Genomic DNA, 18,117 nt, shown 5'->3' with positions numbered 1-18,117 from the left:
GAGTGTAGGAATAAATGGACTTTTCCTTAAAATAATTAGCAGTATCTATCTGAAACCATCAACAAGCAGTATACTCAATGGGGAGAGGCTAGAGGCATTCCCAATAAGATCAGGGGTTAAACAAGGGTGCCCATTATCACCACTACTATTCAATATTTTATTAGAAATGTTAGAATCAGCAATTAGAGAAGAAAAAGAAATTGAAGGAATTAGAATTGGGAAGGAAGAGACAAAATTCTCACTCTTTGCAGATGACATGATGGTCTACCTAAAGAATCCCAAGAAATCATCCAAAAAACTACTGGAAACAATTAGCAATTTTAGGAAAGTTGGAGGTTATAAAATAAACCCTCATAAATCCTGAACTTTTCTATGTATGTCTAGCAAGAAACAGCAAGAAGAGCTAGAAAGAGAAATCCCATTCAAAGTAACCACAGACAATATAAAATATTTGGGAGTCTATTTGCCAAGACAGACTCAGAATATTTTTGAAAACAATTATAAAACACTTCTCACACAAATTAAATCAAATTTAAATAACTGGGCAAATATTAACTGCTCATGGATAGGTAGAGCTAATATAATAAAAATGACAATTCTACCAAAATTAAACTATTTGTTTAGTGTCCTACCAATTAAAATTCCAAAAAATTACTTTAACCAGTTAGAAAAAATTGTAAGTAAATTCATATGGAGAAATAAAAAGTCAAGAATTGCCAGGAGCTCAATGAAAAAAAGTGCAAAAGAAGGTGGCTTAACCCTACCTGATCTAAAATTATATTATAAAGCATCAGTCATCAAAACTGTTTTGTATCGGCTAAGAAATAGAGTGGTGGAACAGCGGAATAGACTAGGTGTAAAAGCAGGAGATGATTATAGTAATCTGTTGTTTGATAAACCCAAAGAGACCAGTCATTGGAATAAAAACTCCCTCTTCGTTAAAAATTACTGGGATAATTCTAAGTTATTATGGAAGAAACTTAGATTAGACCAACACCTCATACCCTTTTGCAAGATAAGATCCAAATGGTTACCGGACGTAGACATAAAAAACAATACTATAAGCAAATTAGAAGATCAAGGACTAGTCTCCCTGTCAGATCTATGGAAAGGGGAGCAGTTTATGACTAAGAAAGAGTTGGAGAACATCATCAAAAACCAATTAGATTATTTCGATTACATTAAATTAAAATGCTTTTGCACAGATAAAACCAATGTAACCAAGATCAAAAGAAATGTCGTAAATTGGAAACAATCTTTAGAACTAATGATTCTGACAAAGGACTTATTTCTAAACTCTACAGAGATTTGAGTCATATTTTTAAAACAAATAGCCTTTCCCCAATTGACAATCGTTCAAAGGATATGCAAAGGGAATTTACAGATGAGGAGATCAAAGCTATCCATAGCCATATGAAAAAAATGCTCTAAATCATTAATTATTAGAGAAATGCAAATTAAAGCTTCTCTGAGGTACCACCTCACACCTCTCAGATTGGCCAATATGACCAGGAAGGATAATGATCATTGTTGGAAGGGTTGTGGGAAATCTGACACTACTACACTGTTGGTGGAGCTGTGAACTCATCCAACCCTTCCAGAGAGCTACTTGGAACTATGCCCAAAGGGCAAGAAAAATGTGCATACCCTTTCATCCAGCATACTTTGATCCCACTACTGGGTCTATGCCCTGAAGAGATGATGAAAAAGGGTAAAAACATTACTTGTACAAAAATATTTATAGCAGCCCTGTTTGTGGTGGCAAAGAATTGGAAATCAAGTAAATGTCCTTCAATTGGGGAATGGCTTAGCAAACTGTGGTATATGTATGTCATGGAACACTTGTTCTATTAGAAACTAGGAGGGACGGGATTTCAGGGAAGCCTGGAGACATTTGCATGAACTGATACTGTGTGAGACGAGCAGAACCAAAAAAACACTGTACACCCTAACAGCAACATGGGAGTGAGGTTGAGCCTTGAAGGACTTGCTTATTCCATCAGTGCAGCAATCAGGAACAATATTGGGCTGTCTGCAAAGGAGAGTGCCATCTGTATCCAGATAAGGAGCTGTGGAGTTTGAATAAAGTTCAAGGACTATTCCCTTTAATTTAGAAAAAACAGATATCTTATTGTCAGATCTTGTTACTTCTTAGACTTTTCTTCTCTTCTTTAAGGATATGATTTCTCTCTCATCACACCGAATTTGGATCAAGGTACAACATGGGAACAAAGTAAAGACTGACAGAGTGCTTTCTGTGGGGGGGGCGAGGGAAGGAAGATTTGAGGGAAAATTGTAAAACTCAAGTAATATCTTTAATAAAAATAAATTTAAAAATAAACTGAATTATGCCAAGAGTCCTGTCATTGACAACCACAGATTTCTGGCTTCATGCGGCTTTTGTAGTTTTCAGACAGAAGGAGAATTCAGAACCACAATCCCCTTCAATTCTCAAGGCTGCCCCAATAGACTTCAGCAACATAGCTCTGCCAGGTCCCTCCTATACCAGCAGCCAGAACAGGTAGCCTCGGTTTCCCCAGAAGACACATCTTCATCCTCCCAAGGCTTGGACAATCTAACATTACTCTGAGTCATGTTACTCAGTAAAGACCTTGGAAATTCAGATGCCTATTATGAGTCAAGCTCATACAGGAATGTGTAATATAATGAATCTTGTGGATAGCTTAGAGATGGAATTGCCAATAGTGCTGGCACACAGAAGATAATTGGCAGAATACACTTCACTCAAATTCAGATTGTAAGGGATTTCTGCCACGTTCCTTTTGCTATACTTGAGGAACAGCCCATGGACACATGTCTGGAACTGGGCATATTCATCCAAAACCAGTTTTCCATGGACCTCAAGAAAAACTTCTTAGTAATTGATACCACAAGCATGTAAACTACCTTCTGACCAGATATGAAAGTTAAGTCTATGGGTCAGGGAGAGATGACATTTTATCTGAGGAGATTGCAGAGAAGTCTGTGGAGGATGCAAAGCAGAAAACCTAGAGGTTTGTAATGTACTGGAGCTGGAACAGGCCTCACACTAAAGAAGCTAGTTCACTGGGAATGTCATCATTACCACCCAATGGTGCAGGTGACAGAGTAGTCTATTCTTTATGATTCAGTCACTCTATAAGTCTTGATTGTTCTCTCTGCTCCTGCTTTCATCTGTTCGCACAAGCTCAGTTCATGAGAGACAGTGTATCCTAATCCTTGAATCCCAGGTCACATTGAACAAGAAAGTATGTGCTCCTCCTTTTGTGGGCCTTGTACCCTATGCTTCATCAGACATACTATGGAAGAACAGTTATCAGGCTGTCTAAGGTCAGCTTTTGCTCTCTGGACTTCAATAAAAGAAATGATAATGGCAGATAATCTGAAGAAATCTCCTTTAAAGGAAAACACCTATCATCAATGTGCCTCTTGAAATGGGACAAGAAGATGTTTTAGTTCATCTAGGAGCCCAAATCACAAATATTTCTAGGTGAAAATGATTCTTATTCACTTTACCAAGAAACAGGTCAAGGAACTGACCACTGAAGTCTCCACAACCAGAAAGTGAATGCCCTAAAGTTCAAACTCAGAGTGAGACGGATGGCCTCCAACTGTCCTGGAAGACTGGGAATGGCATTGAATTTCATCCTATTCTTCCTCTCACCCAGCAAAGAGCTGCTGATTTACAAACTGAGAGTTATGGACCTGAGCAATAATCCAGATCCCCAAAATGCTAGTCCATCGTCAATATCATTTGACACCTCATACGAAGCAATCATGGAAACAAATGTGGTTAAGCAAACCATGATTTCTGTCCATAGCTTGACAAGTGATCAAACTGTCATCATTGAGAATGCTGGTGCTTCCAATCTCTCTAAATAATCCTTGGGTGGAAACTTAGGCCTCAAGGCATGATTCTTCTTTAACTATGAATGATCCCATGTCAATTAGTGATTTATAGCTCTCAACAAGTAATGTTGAAGTGGCATAAAAAGGATAATGAATTACTCTTTATTGTCTGTCTGTTGAAGGACATGTCTGCATGGATCCTTCAGTACCTACAGAGGAATCTGATTTATCTGTAATAGATGCTTTGAAAGAACTACACTAGCTTTTCATAAATTGTCAAAAATCACTAGGAAATCTTGTATTTGAAGAAATAATCCATCATAAGGAAACAACAGCTAAAGGCCAAAATGATAGTAAGGATGAAATCTGAGTAGTTGCCTCAGAGTCAACATCCTCCAGCAGTGCTGGAGGAGCAGTACCCTTGAGGTTTTCTATCTGTTGAAGTCTGTACCAGTGAATTCTGAGAGAGTTACTCGGGTGTCCCCAGTTGCTGGAAGGAAGAAGGGGATCAGAGTAAATTTGGGTGAAAATCTAGTAGCTGGCCTAGAGAATGTCCAAAAGTCACAAGAATCAAGGAGAGAACCAAGGAGAGAAGACAGATCTTTCATGAATACATTTGTGAAACATTAGGTCAGTCAAACCTTGTAGGGGCAGATAAACTCAAGTCTTCAATATGATTCCATACCTGTCCTTTCTCAGAATGCTCAGAACCCATTGATAGGTAAACCTGAAATCAAGGAAAGTATTATCAGTGCTGAAGGCCCCTTGACAGTCTTGAGCAGCTAATCAATCCCCCAACATCAAACTCCTTATTTCACCCAAGCCACTTTTTGCTTCTGCAGATGTGGACCAGATTTTTTTCGTGTGTGCCGATTTTACTCTGTGAGAAGCTCTCAGGGCTTTCTGATATGTTGGTGGAAATCTGGACTTCTCTTTTCTCATTTTGATGACAAAGAAGATCATTGGTCCTAAATAACCTTGGAAAAGGTGGACTTGACTAGTCTCCATTCCTTTGAAAAATAAATATTGATGCATAGATGCTTATGTATATGATATGCATAGAAATATATGAGCACAACATTGAGTCAGATTTTTAAAACTATTTTTATGTTGGTCAAAATAATTTATGATCTCTTGTCTGTGAAGTTGTTTATCACACTTGTTTAAAATTTTAGCCTTTTTAAAAAATGTATTGGCAATGTGAGCACATGAGTTTTTACTCAGTTCTAGAATAAAGCTGAAGGGTTTTCATTAAAAACCATCATAAAATCAATAGTAATTTTTTAAATCACTTCTTTTTGTGGTTCATGGCCCATATACATACATATATATATATATATATATATATATATATATATATATATATATATATATATATATATATAATTTAACTAAATTCCTTTTTCTAATTGTTGGAAAAGTGGAAATTGAACCTAACTCAGAATATAAGGGTTATTTACTCTCCTTTGTTTATCCTCCAAATTTGTTGCTAGGATAAACTCTGAGTTTTCTTGTTCTACACACTGGATGCAGCTATGATTTGAGCTAAGCTGACTTTAAGGTGACTCTTCTTGAGGTTCTGAGCAATATCAAGCTGTTTGTCTTTTCCTGTACTTCCCACTTCCTCTTTTTCCCTTTCCCTTCCCAACACATCTCCTATCACTTATGCATCCTCTTCAGGGAAACAAGTTTGACTGCATCTTTTGGAAAGAAGGATAAAGAAGAAAAAAGTAGAGAATTTCAGGCAGTTAGGCTGATATTTCTTGGAGGTAGAAGCAGACTCCTTCCTGGTCTGAGATAGTTGATCTTTGATCTTGTGGAGGATCAGAAAGAATATTTGAAATTTCTAGTGCCTAAGAGCCTATCTCACTAACATTTTATTAAAATATAATATAATTATATTTCTGATTCCTACTTTCATTGAGGCAGGAAATTATGGTAGAACATATCATAACAACTAGAGCTGGGAAGTTACTAAACTCTGTAGATCTTGAGCAAGAAGGGACCTCAGAGATTCTTTTTTTCTTTTTCTTTTTTTTTGGCAAGGAAAAGTGGTTAAGTGCCTTGCCCAAGGCCACACAGCTAGGTAATTATTAAGTGTCTGAGGCTGGATTTGAACTCAGGTCCTCCTGACTCCAGGGCAAGGGCTCTATCCACTGAGAAACTTAGACACCCTACCTCAGAGATTTTTAATGTCAAATCTGAAACATCTGCTTCTCACTGAAAAATAAAACTACAGAATCTAATTAATCTACTGAAAAAAATCCTTGCTTTACTTGCAAGGAAATTTTTGCTTCTGTTCAACCAGAGTCATCTTTCTTGAACATTTGCTGCATTTTGTCCTCAATATATTTTGGGGGCCAGTTAGAAAAGTTATTTACTCTTCTACATGAGATAATTTCAAACTAATGAAGACAGATGCCATGTCCAACCGAAGAATTCTCTTCTTCAGGACCAACATCTCCACATTTTTAAATTAGTTTCATTGACTTTCCCACATTATACATATAAAACTCATTTGTTTGGAACCACAGTCTAAAACCAGACATTTATTCCTATTAAATTTCATCTAATTAGATTTGGCTCAATATTAGCATTTGTCAAGTTCTTTTAAAAAGCACACATCATATATAAATATTTTATTAAAAGGTCAATATTGTACTTCATTTCAACTAATCAAACTTGCTTGGTAATTCATTCATTTTAATAATTATTTTGAAAAGTTTTATTCTGCTTATTTATTCTGCAAGAAATAAAAATCTGAAGAGTCAATAGAATTGATTAACAAAATATGGTAGTATATTATTCTTTTTTTTTTTAGAATTTTTTTTGCAACGCAAATGGGGTTAAGTGGCTTGCCCAAGGCCACCCAGCTAGTTAATTATTAAGTGTCTGAGGCTGGATTTGAACTCAGGTACTCCTGACTTCAGGGCCAGTACTCTATCCACTGTGCCACCTAGCTGCCCCTAGTATATTATTCTTGAGAAACAGAATGCTGATGTGTCATTGGCAATTGTATTCAAGTCAAATCATTTTAATACATAAAGAATCTATAGTCTTTTAGTTATTCTAAATTGTTATTGGAGTAGCATCTTGTACATAGAGTGCTTAGTTTTTATTAGGATATTTGTGGGTTTATTGCCTTAATAAATGCTAGCTTTGTAACTCTGGGCAAGTCAAACTATCAGATTCTCAATTTCGGAATCTATAAAATATTCATAATGATTTTTGTGAGAATTGATTGAAATGTGTGGTTTGGGGAACGAACAAATTTATACACATATTTTATTGTTATTTTTCTTATTATTAAGTTGTTGTTTTTGAAGGACATATTTGAAGGCTATTATTCTTTATTTTCTTCCCTTTTGAATATGTATGAAATTTTGTTCTTTGATTCATTACTCTTACACTTATTTATTCCTTCTTTAGTTTCTGTATTCCTCATAGAATTAAAACTTCAAAGGAATATATTTGTGGTTGTTTCTTCTAAATAACTTCTAACTATTGTCTTGAATATATTGTACCCTGACTCCCATTTTCCTTAAAAATATAACTACCTTTAAGCGAAAGATAGATGATATTGTCATAGGGTAGGAATTTTCCTATGATTCTTTACAGGCAATTTATTATTGAACTTTGACCTTTCCTTAGTCTTAGGCCTACAAAAAAGAATGCTATCAATTTCCATATAAACTTCATTCAAGGTCATTCCCCATTTTACTCTCATTTTCCTTCATACTCTCCCAGTTGTCAATGTCCTTCTGAAACCATGGTGTAACATTGTTGAAAGTGAAACAATATTCCATATGAGATCAGATGAGGGTACAGCATAGAGAGTTGGCCCAATCTCTTATCTTGCAAATTATGCCTTTCTTCATGCAGTCCAAGATTGCATTAGCCTTAGCATTTTTTACAACATATTGCTCAGTTCATATTGCATTTGTATTCCACTAGAACTCCACAGTCTTTTTCAAAGGCCATCTGTGAATTTAGAATGATTTGACAATTTTATATATGCTAAATTGAAATTTTGTATCTAGATATAAGATTTTACATATGCTGAATTTTATCTTAGAATATCAAATTCAATGACCATTTTTGGATTTGCCTTTTTTAAAAAAACTAATGTGTTGTTTATCCTTGGCAAACTTGCATCTCAACTGTAGATTAGATGATCTGTAGCCAAATCACTGACAAAACAAATCAAATGGTGCAAGGCCAAAGAATGAGGAGGAGGAGGAAGAACAAGAAAAACAGGAAAAGGAAGAGGAAAAGGAGGAGGAACAATAGGAAGGAGGAGGAGAAGAAAGCACAAGTATTGATCTATCATGAGATTTGTTTTTAATGAGGTCATTTTGTTCACCATCCCTTCTATTTGATTTCTGCTTTTATCTTTGCCACTTTGTATGTGTTTAGGGAACCAATCTTTTAAGCTTTCTTTTTTTTTGTTGCTGTACTTGGTTGTTGTATCTTTTGTTCTTTCTTGTATTTCTGTTGTTTGGAGTATTGAGGAAGCAAATAATTGATCAGGTCTACTTTACAAACTAGAAATATTTTGTAGACAACTCTGTATTGGATGTTCATTCTTTTTATTAATGATTAGACTCAGAATTGTAGGTAAATGATTGCTTTTACTCAGAGCTCATTTTTATTTCCCTTCTAGCTTGGAATAGTGGTGGTGATGGGTGCAGAATTGTCTTCTATTTATTCAAATATCTTTTCTTTTATATTTGAAGTTACTTCTCTGGGATGCATTTTTTTCCAGAGGTTTGTTACATTTAATCAATATGAAGTTTTCAGCATAATTATTTTTCCCCTAGAGGTGATAATCCATTTTTTGATAGGTACTTAGTTTCTTTATTTAGTTTGGGCATATTTCTTTTGTTATTTCTTTACTTATTGCACATATGTTTTTGTCTTGATGTGTTTCTGTGAACCCTGTATCTTTCATGGCTGTGTATCCTGTCTTCAATAGAAAGATGTTTTGCTCATATAGATATCATCTTTTCTATTAAGGTTATAACTTTTTGTTTCTCTTCTTTCAAATTGACTTTCACTTCTGTGTATTTGTATTCTCATTCAATTATTCTTGCCCTGTGGATCTAGTTTTTCAATCCTTCAAAAATTTATGACTGTATAATCTATAACTTTTGCTTTTTAAATTATTTTTTTTATTTTCACTATTTAGGAACATCCTATTGTGGCATTCACAATTCACATAAGTTTTTGTCCTATCAGTTGTGGATTTATTTTTCTTAGTAATACCCCATTTATAGATGTCTTTCCCCTGATTTGGGGGTTTTCCAATATATATATTAATATTTTTGCCTTGTTGGCTTATCTATTCCTGTTAAAGGACTTCGTTTTTTTGTTCTTCTGAGATCTAGCATAATTTTTAGCCTTTTGTCTTAATTCTGTTTTTTAATCACAATTCACATTTCCTCACTTTGATGGTAGTTCCCTGGAGGCTGGATCAAATAAGGAATTCTTTTCCTAGGGAATTTGCTTACCAATTTATTAATCACCTTTTTATTGCTTTTCATAGTTACTAATTTTTCCTTTAATGTTTCATTAATTTTTTTATATTTTAAGCAATATTAGATGATTTTGATAAATGTTGTTATCACTTCTTCATCGCTATCTCTTTATATCATTTCCCTTGATTAGGGTTTTTATCTTTCAAAATAATTCAATTCTTTCCATTTCTCTAATTCTTTTCCTTGGTAACTTGATTATAAAAATAGAAATTAACTTTGATTGTATTGATACCTTTATTATATTGGTATTTCCCAACCATTGAAACTATATTTGATGATTACATTATTCTTTTTAACTTTAAGGAGTATGTTTTAATTGACTCTATAAAAGTCACTTGTCCCCTTTAACAGCTAGATCTCCAAATGTTTTATACATTCTGTATTTATTTGCAGGGGATTTTCCTTTCTATATTTTCTTCTTTCATTTTTTATTGTTGTATAGAAATGCATTTATTTTTCAAGGGTTTATTTTGTGCTCCACGACTTTGCTGAAGCTATTTTCTTGGGTGTTATTATTTATTTTGATTCTTAGTATTTTGCAATTATACTATCATGTTTCTCTGATGTTAATTTGTCATTTCCAAATCTTCCTGACCCATTTGAAGTTTTCTTTATGAAAATACTGTAGTTGTTTGCCTATCCTTCTTCTGCTTATTTTACAGATGAGGAAACTGAAGCAAATAGGGCTTAGAAACCTTCCAAGGTCAAAGAGTTAATAAGTGTCTGAGTCTAGATTTGAACTCAAGAAGATGAATCTTTCTAAATTCAGACCCAGCACTGTATGTATTATACCTAACTGACCCAAATCATTGTGTACTTTACATATAAGGACAGCTTTATCTCCTCTTTATCTATGTTTATTTCTTTAATATCTCTCTCTTGCTTTAAAGTTGCTATTATTTCAACATCCATATCATTGGTCTCGCTTTACTCTTTTATGTATTAGAAGTGTTTCTACAGCACACCCATTGCATATTAGTCTTGCTTTTGTTTTAGATACATGCTTTTATTGATATTAAGAAAAGTTCCCTGTAATCATTCTGCTTTGTAGTTTGTTTGGGCATATATGAGCATTACGATTTGTCAAAGACTTTTTTTTCTGAATCTACTGATGATCATGTTGTTTGGGGTATTTGAATTTTTAATATGCTCATTTATATTTTTGTAAATGTTGTATCTTTTCATTCCTGACATAAATTCAATTTAACCATGGTAAATGATTTCTTGGATAAGTTGCTGTACTCTTTTTGATAGTATTTTTCTTTTAAAGGTTTGAAAAAATATTAATTAATTATATTGGCCTACAATTTAGGTGCGTGTGATTGTTTTATCTTTCCACAGTTTAAGTAAAAGGACTATATTTATCTCATAAAAGAATTCAGGTAGGGTGTTTTTATCTTTATTTTTGAGAAAAATTTGTGGATGTATACTAATTATTATTTAATTTTTTGATAGAATTCTCCTCTGGATGTCCTTTACAGGTAATTTAATTTTCATTTCTGGGATTGAGGTTTTTAGTTTAGATATTTTAAATTCTTTTTTTTCAGGTTTTTGCAAGGCAATGGGGTTAAGTGGCTTGCCCAAGGCTACACAGTTAGGTAATTATTAAATGTCTGAGGCTGGATTTGAACTCAGATACTCCTGCCTCTTGGGCTATTGCTCTATCCACTGCTCCACCTAGGCGCCCCCGATATTTTAAATTCATAAAGATAATCCTCCATTTCTTTTATGTTCTTAAATTTGTTAAATATATAAGTGAGCATAATATGTTCTAATTATTATCTTTATTTCTTTTGATTTTGTTCTGATTTCACCTTGCAGATCTACTGTTCTACTGAATTGTTCTCTGCCTTCTTTTTCAAAAAAAGAGTTTAGGTAAAAGTTTATTAGCTTTATTAGCATTTTAAAGAACATGGATTTTTGTTTCATTTGTTATATTTATGTATTTTGATTTTTCAATTTCTTTTTTTAACTTTTTAATATGCCCTACTTTTTGCTTATTTTAATTTTTTTTGGATTTATAGTTTTGAAAGGTGCAACTCAGTATATTAGCCCTTTATTTTTCTATGTTGATAACAAACATTTGTGGGAAGATGATTTTTTAAAATTTTATCTGGTGTATTTTCTTTTTTTAAATTTTTTCTTTATTTATTTAAGTCAATGGGATTAAGTGACTTTCCCTGAGTCACAGGACTAGGCAATTATTAATTGTCTGAGGTCAGATTTGAATTCAGGTCCTCCTGACTCCAGGGCTGGTCCACTGTGTCACCAACTGCCCTGGAAGATGATTTTTCTTTAAGAACTCCTTTAATAGAATCCTAATGGTTTTGGTATTTGGTATTCATCATTTCCATTTTCCCATAATTATTAGATTACATTTAAACTCAGGACTTTCTGACTCTCTGTTCTGTATATTATCCACTGAACCCAAATTCTCCTTTAGAAACTGGTTGGATCAATGTATTTCAACAAAACTTTTAATGTATGACTATTTTAGGAGAGTCCTGTATTTGATACTAAGGAAATAAAGAAGTCTTATATTTAAAAAAAAACATAGACCAGACATATAGGGAAGTTATATTAATACACAGTAACAATTTTTAAAAGCTGGATAAGAAATACAGTTTTTGTAGGTTTTAGAAAAACTCATTTGCTAGAATGTTTAATACTATGTTTGTAGAGATGAGGGTGGAATATAGATTCATTTGTATATGCATAGATTAGGAACTGCATGATGCTCATATGACATGAGTGTTTACTACAACAAATAGCATGAACATATTATTTTTTATTTTGCATAAAAGGTTACATATGTTATTAATTCATATTAATAAAATATTATATTAATATATTAATTCATTTAATTCTCCAAATAATTCTGTGAGGTTGGTGTTATTTTTACTCCTCATTTCAGAGTTTAAGAAACTGAAGAACAAGAATTTAGATTACTTGACCAAGAATATGCTAAGTTAGCAAAGGTCTGATGCATGAATGAACTTAGGACTTCTTGACTCAAAGTTCCTTGCCCTATTCATTGCAACTTCTCGTTAATGGTCTGGGGATGGCAGAACATCTCCAATATATTGTCCTCACAACTCTGTTGGCATTGTGTCTTTTAAATTTTTTAATCTACTGTGTGGATAAAAGTTATCAAATCTGCAAGTTTCACCCACAGTTGCTGAGAATAACTACTTCACTGCACGGAAACAGATAAACCTAAAACGATTTGGACAGTTTATACCCTTACAAAAAACCCCATAGGGTCTTAGTGGACTAAAACAATATGAATGGAGCAATATGATGGGACGACGGTGAAGAGAAATATAAATTGATAGATTAAAGATATAGCCATTTCTCTGCCCTCTGCCCTCATCAAATTTCATCACAAATAATTATGTTTCATTTTGAACATTATGGTTCCAAAATTACTTTGATAAGTTGAAGGGGTTGCAGGGAAGAGCAAGCAATATGGTGACTTTGAATCCATATCGTTTGGAAACTGATGCATGGAAGTAGGAATATTTTGACTCTTGAAGGGAAGACTAGATTGGACAATAATGATCATTTTAAAGTATTTAAACAAGAGTATTATTATTTCCTTTGTTTTAAACCAAAGAGAAGGATTAGGATCCACAGGAAGCAAAGGGTGGAAGTGGCTAAATGACAAAGTTAGGCTTAAGGTTAGGAATAATTTTCATACAATTAAAACTGTCTCTAAGTGGAATGCTTAGTAATCCCTAAGTAGAATATTCAATAGAAGCTTCAAGCATAGATGGAAAGAACATTTTGCTGTTATGTTATAGAATGGATTACTCCTTTAAGGTTTGGGATGTTTTTTGTGGTCCCTTCCAATTTCAGAAGTCTGTGACTGTGATACTGAGTGGGCAAGATCTCCAAGAGACAGAGAGAACATAATGGGAGTTTGTTGTTTTTGTTATTCATCCTTCATTCTTTAAAAGGTCCAAGGATATGATCAGTGTGATGTCTTGACTTGAAAATAAATTGGATTTAAGTAAGGAAAAACTATGCATTGCCACTAATATCACTTTCCCCACCAGAGTCATCAGGGTTCAGTGGCTAGACAGATCAACAAAACTTGATTAGTGGGCACGTTGGTCTTTTTAAGCTAAAGTCTTTTTCAGTTGTTACAGAAAGAAAAGTGATGAATCTAAGCACAGAAACCTAGGCAAAATGACCACAATGAGACAAAGGATCAGGGGAAGAAACAGGGGCCATGGAAGGAAACATAAAATGATCAGTCAGAGTTATAAGAACACCAGTAAAGCTGTGCCAAAATGAAGAGGTGTGTCAAAAATAAGAACTGATAAGTGAGGAACAAGTTTAGATTTGATGTACATGAGACAGTAATTTGAGTAGAACTGTGAACACAAAATATGGATTATATTAGCATGGTGAGTGAGTGAATGGGAGGTAAGGCCGTGGATGCTGCATTTTAAAGAAAATGGGCAGTACTTAGCATTTTAGGCCTTGAGAATGTATCTATTGAATAATGTAGCATTGCACATTTGTAGGCAGAAGTCAAGTTGCCAGTAGAAAAGAAAATACTAAAGAAGCAAAAGAAGAGTAGGTGGGATTGAAAAATTGGGAAATAAAAATCTCCTTCAGAAGTCTAGGGAATGAAAGTATTTTTTCCTAGTATACCATATTTATTTACTATTATGTATTTTAGCAACTCATCTAATATTTTTTCTATCCAATCAGCCCTTAGTGTATGTAATAACAAAACAGTTTCTATTTCTGCTTCCAATTATTTTTCTTCCAATTTTTTCTGCTTTTCTTCTTGGTTTTCATGTTGATATCTTTACTAAGGTATTTCTTAATACACAAGTGATTCCTCACTTTTTACATGTTGCTTCTTTTAAATAGACAACCATTTTCAGTGTTTTCTATTATTGTTTTTAGGTACAAAAAAGATTAAGTACTGCATCAGAAGCAAAGATGAAGAAAAATTAGCAACAGCAACAGCAACAGCAGTCACATCACCTGCTGTGAGGGAATAACCAATAGGGAATGGTGTAAAAAGTATGAGAGTTTATTTGCAGGATCATATTGCCTAGTTTCACAAAGGAAGATGAGCCAGAGCTTTAATTTTAGTCATGGATTTCACCCTACCAAGGCTCAAGGAAACTTTGAGGTCAAATCTGTATTTTTGCATTGCTATCTGACAATTGTCATATATTTCAGTCATACTTTTCCATTTCTGAAATGGTATCTGAGGAAAAGAGTCTTTTTCTTTTCTGAGTAATGTAACAAAATTCTCTGTGTTTTAGTTGCTATTATTCCTATTTTGTATGCATTTTCTTTCATATTTATCTTTGTAGTTAGAATACGCATCATCCTCCTTTCTTTTTTGATTTTCTAATATAGTCTCTGTGCATAATATTAGTAAAAATAAATAACTTACCAAGAGGTAGAATTTTACACAGTCTAATTAAGAATTTTCTCACAATTTAAGCAGTCAGACAAATAAGATGAAAAGACAAATAATGTGTAAGTAATTATCTGTAACTAACACTAAGAAATGGAGTGTCATTCATAAAATAGGAAAGAAACAGTGTCCCTGGAGCTAAGAGCATATGGTCTGGAGTAAGTTTTTAGAACTCTGGAAAGGTAGATGTTATTGTATTGCTTACGGAGAATGACAGAATCAATCCCTCAGAAAAATCACTTTAATGATTAAATGGAGGATGGATTTGAGTGAGGAGAGAATAGAAAGATTCAACATTTCGGCCTTCCAACATTTCCTTGAAAAATACCTGCATCTTATAATTACTCAGCCCCATAACCAAGCTATAGCTCTGCAAATGAGTTTCCTAAGGGCAGTATTTATGTCCTTATTCCTTAGTGTATAGATGAAGGGGTTCAACATGGGGGTGACCACAGTATACATTGCTGAGGCAACTGTGCTCCTCCAAGAAGACTGGGTAGCTGATGAGCTAAAATATACTCCAAGTCCTGTGCCATAGAATAAGGAAACTACACAGAGATGAGATCCACAGGTAGAAAAGGCTTTATACTTACCCTGAGTGGATGGAATTTTCAAAATTGAAGAACAGATCTGACGATAGGAGAAAAGGATCCCCATGAGGGGGACAATACATAGCAGTACAAATAAGATATACATCAAAGCATAATTGATGAGTGTGTCAGAGCAAGAGAGTTTCAGAATTTCAGCAAGATCACAAAAAAAATGCTGAATGTTATGGTCTTTACAGAGGGTGAGACATGTTACCATCAGACAGTGAAGAAGGGAGTCTAGAAAGCTTATTATCCAGGAGAGCAGCACCATCAGACCACAGAGTTGAGGGTTCATGATGGTTGTATAGCGTAGAGGGTAACAGATAGCTACAAAACGGTCATAAGCCATTGCAGTGAGGAGAAAATTATCTAAATCAACAAAAGTCATAAAGAAATACATCTGGGAAAGACATTCAGGATAGGATATTGCCTTGTTTCCTGTCAAGATGCTCACCAACATCTTGGGGACTGTGGTGGACACAACACAGAAATCAGAAAGGGACAAGTTGAAAAGAAAGAAGTACATGGGTGTGTGGAGGTGAGAGTCAGAGGCAATGGCCAACATTATAAGTAGATTTCCCACAACAGTGACCAAATACATGGCTAAAAATAACCCAAATAGTAACCCCTGCTGATCTGGTTTCTCAGAAAATCTCAGGAGGATGAATTCATTGAATTGTGTTTGATTTCCTGCTAGCATGAGCTGAATTTTCTGCTGGAAATGAGAAATGAAAAGACATGACATCAAAATACAAGGTTACCCTTGTTTATAAAATGGAAAGAATTATAACTGTCCAGGTTCTAACTTACAATTTCATGGTTTTGTCCCTGCCTCTGCCACAATTACCTTTTTGATCTTGAACAAGTTAATATTTCCACATTCAAGTTCAGTTCAGTTCAAGATTAAGGACTTGGACCTAATGATTTTAAAGTTACCTTCTAATTCAGATAATCCATGAAACATGAATAACCACTTTTAAAAATGAACATCTGATGAATACCATCTCAAATATTCTTCAAGCATCAATGATCCTTAAAACCTGGAATAAAGAACGAATTCTTATGCACCAAATATTACCATTCTTGCAGATAACAGCAGAGAGACAAGACAGTGATCTGGCATGAATGAAACTTTTATCAGTCCATTCTTCAACCAAATTCATAAAATCACTTAGAAATTGAAGGGATGTCATACTAAAGTATATCCCACAAAAAAAATAATCCTGGCACAAAAACACATATGACAATTGGGCATTTTGCCTTTCCTTGGGGACCTCAATGTAAAGAAAAGCTTTTAGTTATCTGAGAGTGCCAATTCCACTCTGGGTTTGCTTTCACTTTCTTGCTATTGAGTCAGAATATGACTTTTTAACTTATATCCAGTGCTCTCATTTTTACCCTCTGATTCTTGGCAGAATAAATCTCTTTTCTTTTGCATATAACATTCCTTTAAATATGTGAAGACAGGGACAGTTAGGTGGTGCAGTGGATAGAGACTGGCCCTGGAGTCAGAAGGCCCTGAGTTCAAATCCATCCTCAGACACTTAATAATTACCTAACTGTATGACCTTGGGCAAGCCATTTAACTTCATTGCCTTGCAAAAACAAGAACAAAATAACTATGTGATGACAATCCATATTTTTCCTTTAGGCTAAGTAATGCTAGTTCCTTCAGTTCACCTACATAGGAACCTCACCACCCTGGTTACTATCCGTCGCATCCTCTTCAGATTATCAATGTCCTTTACAAGTTGTGGAATCCAGAAATAAACAGAAAATTTCAGATGAGGTCTGGCTTTGATCAATAGCAAGGACATGATCTCCTCCTTTTTTTAGGAAACTATTTCTCCCTTAATTTGATTAACTTTTCTTTATGTTATGTTATTTTGTCTGCTATATCCCAATCGACTCAAATGAGTTTACAATCCACTGGAAACCTGCAGATCTCTTTCAAATGAATAATTGTCTCTGTGTTAGGATAAGTTGTTTTATGGGTTTTGTGTGCTTTTACCTTTTTGTATGCTATATCTACACAAATCTTGTAGTGGATGGGATCAACCTTAGAATATTTAGTGAACTTGTGTTTCTAAGTTTCCCTTGAAATAACAGAAGACTATATACTTACATACATATATAATATATATAATATAATATATATGAAAAGGCAAGTTTCTGTGATACTTCATCAGCCTAGAAAAGGTTTAAGAGTTCCAAGCAATAACACTTTCCAATTCTGAATCCTAGTCCCTCAAAAAGAAATATTTATTTTCTAAAGCCAAATTTTTACTTTCTTTCATATGATGCTTATGGTTTAGAAGAGAAAATCAAAGCAACCAATGAAAAACATGGCCCACACCAACAATATTATGAATGCAAGATGATTCCCCATTTAAATGGAACTATGCAGTATAGGAAGTTGTTTCTAAAGAGAATGAAGTCAAGTCAAAGACTTTAAGGTAAAGTTAATATGTTCAATGAGTTTCAAGACTATTTGGTGTGGTTTCTATATTAGCAAGAATAATCAGGAACAGTCTGAGTAAAAGAGAGAAGTTCTGAAAGACTAATTTCTTTAAAAATTCGAGAAGCACTGAATCTCAGAATTAAAAGCACATACTGAGTTCTTTCAATAAAATTTGGCAGGCAATATGCCCTTGTTAAATATTTATTATGTGCTAGACACTTTGCTAAGAAC

At 34.1% G+C, this 18,117-nt stretch overlaps 1 protein-coding gene across 1 annotated transcript; it reads right to left on the bottom strand.

The window, feature by feature from the left end:
* Nucleotides 1-15,180: 15,180 nt before the first annotated feature.
* LOC141499514 (olfactory receptor 7D4-like) lies at nt 15,181-16,125 on the bottom strand. The gene has a single exon (XM_074202202.1). It carries the CDS (start codon nt 16,123-16,125, stop codon nt 15,181-15,183), a length of 945 nt encoding a protein of 314 aa, XP_074058303.1.
* Between the last annotated feature and the right edge of the window lie 1,992 nt (nt 16,126-18,117).

This window comes from Macrotis lagotis, chromosome X (assembly GCF_037893015.1).
Source record: "Macrotis lagotis isolate mMagLag1 chromosome X, bilby.v1.9.chrom.fasta, whole genome shotgun sequence".
Classification (NCBI taxonomy): Eukaryota; Metazoa; Chordata; class Mammalia; order Peramelemorphia; family Peramelidae; genus Macrotis; species Macrotis lagotis.
Note: the sequence above shows the minus strand (reverse complement) of the source record. Positions and strands in the feature narration are given on the sequence as shown.